Source organism: Myotis brandtii, unplaced genomic scaffold (genome assembly GCF_000412655.1).
Source record: "Myotis brandtii unplaced genomic scaffold, ASM41265v1 scaffold986, whole genome shotgun sequence".
In the NCBI taxonomy this organism is placed as follows: Eukaryota; Metazoa; Chordata; class Mammalia; order Chiroptera; family Vespertilionidae; genus Myotis; species Myotis brandtii.
The window spans coordinates 2,391,812-2,396,213 of NW_005372102.1; the positions used below are offsets into that span (position 1 = coordinate 2,391,812).

The 4,402-nt window shown below is 66.0% G+C and overlaps 2 protein-coding genes across 2 annotated transcripts in view; one reads left to right on the top strand and one right to left on the bottom strand.

The window, feature by feature from the left end:
* LOC102241844 (LETM1 and EF-hand domain-containing protein 1, mitochondrial) overlaps positions 1 to 3,384 on the top strand; it is a 13,142-nt gene extending 9,758 nt beyond the window's left edge. Inside the window, exons 10-11 of the mRNA XM_014533491.1 lie at positions 465 to 614; positions 1,279 to 3,384. Of these exons, the coding sequence (XP_014388977.1) occupies positions 465 to 614; positions 1,279 to 1,428 (300 nt within the window). The 3' untranslated portion in view covers positions 1,429 to 3,384. The remainder of the gene's footprint in view (positions 1 to 464; positions 615 to 1,278) is intronic.
* The window catches only part of FGFR3 (fibroblast growth factor receptor 3), a 20,523-nt gene that overhangs the window by 7,930 nt on the left and 8,191 nt on the right, over positions 1 to 4,402 (bottom strand). The window lies entirely within an intron of this gene.

Sequence of the window (4,402 nt, forward strand, 5' to 3'; positions counted from 1 at the left end):
CGGAGGGCTCGGGCTGCTGACCAGTGCGTGCACAGCCTGGTGCCCAGCTGCCCTGCCTGGACCCAGTGTTTTCGGCCAGAACCCCACCTCCCGTCAGCCTCTTTTCTCCACGAGGCTGCCGTCAGCGCTCCATCCTCTGTCCCTGTGCGCCGCTGTCCGCCCTCCCCACCGCGGCCACCTCGCTCCAGGCACTCAGTGGTCACCCACGTGGTGCCCCAGCATGGCTACCCCCAGGTGGTGGCTGACCTCGCGCCCCCAGGGCCGGGCTCTGTGCTGTCCTGTCCTCGGGTTGGAGACCCTTCACCCCAGATGAGGGCAGCGTCCGCTCCTGGTTGACCTGCTGGGCTGTGTGGGCCCACCTGCCCTCACTGGTCCGAAGACAGATCTCCCCACATGTACGGGGCGGGGCTGGCCTGGGAGCCTTGAGACGGGTGCAGGCTGTCACATGCAGGCTCTTCCCTGTCGCCCTCCCCAGGGACACTGTCATCAGCGTCACCGAGCTCATCAGCGCCATGAAGCAAATCAAGCACATTCCAGAACACAAGCTCGTCAGCCTGGCCTCGGCCCTGGACGACAACAAGGACGGCAAGGTCAACATTAATGACCTGGTCAAGGTGGGTCTGAGGCCCTGGCAGGGCTGCTGCTGCGGTGGCTGGATGGGCAGACCCCGGGGAGGGGGGTGCGGGCAGTCCTAGGGGCCTGTATGGGGGACTTCGGAGGCCTGGGGGTGACCCTGAGGGGCCACGTGGGTCCCTGGCACATGGAGCTTGGGCAGCCCGAGGCTGGAGCAGCCCTGCCGTCCCGAGGAAGCCCGCCAGGGCCGCTTCCGCACAAGCTTTCACGGGCTCTCCTGGTTCCCAGTCCAGCCAGTGCCGGGCTGGGGCTGACTTGGTCTCGTTGGGAGTCGAGGGTTAGCAGGAGCACATTCGGAACCCTTGCCTTGCCGGCTGCAGGGGCTGGAGGGCAAGTGCAGGCCCCCTGCCCCTTCCCTGGGGCCCTCGGGATGGACGGCAGCTCCGTGTCCGCACCCTGCACCCTGCGCTCTGCCGGAGCCTCTGTCCAGGGCAGGCCTGGCCCGATGGACGTTCCCCCACAGCCTGGGCCCCGGGGAAGCACCGTGCCCCTGGCAACGTGTCATCTCCCTGGGGCTCTGGAGCCTGGGGGCCCCTGGGGGTGGGAGGCTGGTTCTCTGAGGACCTCAGGGCCCCTGGGGGCAGCGTGAGGTCGAGTGCTGGTTGAGGAAGCCGGTCCCGAGCCCTGTCCTTCCTGTGTGTGCAGGTGATCGAGCTGGTGGACAAGGCGGACATTCACATCTCCACCAGCCAGGTGGCTGAGATCGTGGCGACGCTGGGGAAGGAGGAGAAGGTGGAGGAGAAGGAGAAGGCCAAGGAGAAGGCCGAGAAGGAGGCGGCCGAGGTGAAGGGATAGCTGCCGCCCGGCCCCTTCCTGCTGAGGCGATTCTATTAGTGACACGTCTAATATTTTGTCTGGAATAAATCAGGAACTTCCGTCATCAAGCAATTTTTAATTTTCACCATTCCACGAAGAGCCCGTCAGCCTGGAATCCCCGGCCCCAGGGAGTCGTGTCTGCGTCCCCGCGTGGCCACACAGGCCGGCTCAGGGGGCTCGGGCCTGCGCCCGTGTGTGTCCTGGGAGGAGGCCCGGCCCGTGGGCCCTCGGCTCAGGAGGACACTGGTCTTCGGACTTGGACGCCCGAATGTCGGGGCCACGCCGAGCGCTCTGTGGCCTTGCGCACCACGCCTGCAGGACCGCCATGCTCCTGGGGCCTCCCGTCTGTGCCAGCTCTTCTCGATGCACCTTGATTCTCACCTAACCCTCACCAATTCGCCGTCTGCCTGACTCGGGCGTGACCCTAATGTAAATACGGCGTGGCCCACTAACGAAGCCTGGCTGTGTGCGTATTTATTGTGCTCTTGTGGCTTTTAGAAAGTTTACTAATTTGGGTTGTTAGCACCATGCCCGGGGGTGATACCACTGCGCCCGCCCAGGGTGGACCTGGCCCTGGAGCTCCAGGTGCCCATCATGCCAATTCCTGGCCCAGCTCCTTCCGAGACGCAGGCTGGTGGCCACTCCCGGGCCTGTGGTGGGCACCAGCCTGGCACTCTCAGTACCTGGCGCTCAGGCAGGTGTCTGTGTGGAGGTGGGCAGGGCCAGGTGGCCTCTGGCCTCAGCTCTGACCCGCCCTTCAAGGCAAGACTGTCCTTTTAGGGAATCCAAGCGTAGGCGTGGCCAGACTCCCGGATGGACGGGAGGACTCGGGAAGGAGCTGCTCAGTTAGCTGCGCCTTCCTCCCGGGCGCCGAGGAACTGACAGCATGGGAGTAAGCGTTTGTCTTATCAGACGTGAGCCTTTGCACAGGGCATGGGCGCACGGTCTATCCCATCGGTGTGCGCACTGCGCTCTGTGCCCCGTGGTGCTGAGGGTTGCCTCACGCATTCCCGTGGCCTGGCTTTCAGCTGTGACCTGCACCTGCCTGAGAGCTGGCCAGTGGCCAGGGACGGTGGCTGTCCTTCTGGTGAGCAGTCCCATGGGGCCGTCCACCGCGCCCAGCTCCTCTGTCCTCACCACCTCGTCAGGCCCCCGCGTGCCCTCCGCTGCCACCGCCCTCCTGGGTGGCCTGCAGCTTTGGGGAGAAAGTTTGCCCCCCACCCCACCCCCAGGGCTCCGTGCGTGCACTGGGCGCGGGCTGCTAGCGGAGCCTCCGCTTCTGAGGTGGGGTCTGCTGCGGGCTCCCCTGGCGTTTGTGTGGCTTTCACTGTCCTGGACTTACTCGCCGCAGCTGAAACCCGCGCTCAGACGCAGGCGGAGCACCTGGTGGGCCTAGAAATGGGAGTCGCGGTGACACAGTGGCTAAGGGGGCTGTTGGCCCTGCCCTGGCTGCACCCCCCACGCTGTCGGAGCGTCACGGAATCTTCACGCGTGTCCTCGGTCACTGTGGAGTCTCACCGTCGATTCGTCAGCCCCGCAGGGCCCTGTCACTGAGCCGGGCGTTCTCACCGCGGCCCCAGCCTGTGCACTGGCTCTGCCTGCGTGTCCAGGGCCCGGCTTCACACGTGTCATCACCTTTCTTGGAAATAATGTTTTTATTAAAACGTCGAGTTAATGTTCCTGTAACAGCTCAGAGGAGGACGTCACGATGTCTCGATTGTCCGCTGTGGCAGCTGAGCAGCCCGGCTGGTCTGCCTCCCCCTCAGCCCAGGAGGGGCACGACCTTGCCTGCCGGGCGCCAGCCGCTCGGGTGTCCCCTGCTGTGCGGCAGAGTGCGCTGCTGTCCCCGTCACACTGTACCCAGACGGTCCCTGTGCTGGGACCAGACGCCCATCTGATGTAAGGACGGGATTGAATAAAGCGTTGCCTTGGTGACCTGTGGCCCCTCAGTGATGAATCTGTCCAGGTCGGGGAGGCTCACTGCCCAGCCCTCCCCCATCTGACCTCAGTGGATGCCTCCAACCTGGGGTCACTCAGGACAGCACAGTTCTGTTCTGTAAGACCGAGGCCCCCTGGGCACGGGGCCCACTGCCTGGGGGGCTTCCTGGAGGAGGCGGGTGCGTCTCACCACAGCCTGCTCCCCAGGGCCGTGGGCAGGGTTCTCCCCTGGGTGGAGAGCAGGCCTGCCTGGGAGGGCGCCCACAGAGGGCACAGGTGGTCTCCCCACCCTCCCAGCCCCTCAGTGGATAGGACCCCCACCACCCCAAGATGTCCAGTCTATCTTGGGGGGCCTTCCCCCTGCACTGGTACCAGGCTCCTTGGGGGACCAGCTGTGGCCTCAGCCCTCCCCCTCCCTCTGCCTGGCCTCTGGGCCAGAGGTGCCACCCAGCCTCATCGGGTGCCCCCAGCAGGTACCCGGACCCTTGGTGCTGTGGGTCCTTCCTCAGGCGGACCCTGGGAATCCGGACAGGCCTGTGAGCCTGTGGCAGGTAGGGCTGGACCTGTGGTGGCACAGCGCGCGCCGGGACACGAGGCCTGGGCTGGAGACCCGGGCAGCACCGGGCTGTCCTTGCCCTTCTCAGGAAACTAGAAGCGCTGGGGCGGCAGGAATGCTGGGCCCGTCCTGCCCCGCGGGCGCTGGGGCAGGGCCAGGAGACCCTGGTGCACATCGCACCCCCAGCGGGAGGAAGGGGGAGCCGTTCCAGACCAGACACCGGTGGGTCCTGGGGAGACGTGCACTTAGTCCCCATGGTGCCTCCCGGAACCTGAGCAGCAGGGCCCCCCTCTGTTCCCCTTCGGTTAGGTCAGGGGAGGCACGGATGCAGGAGCCATCTGTGCCCGCCTGTCTGTCGTCCGGAGCCGGCCAGTGCCACGCGGAGGTCTCCACCGGCTTCCCAGGAGGCTCCGACACCCCTGGTGGCGAGGACCCCTGGTGTCCTGGGCAGGAGCGGGA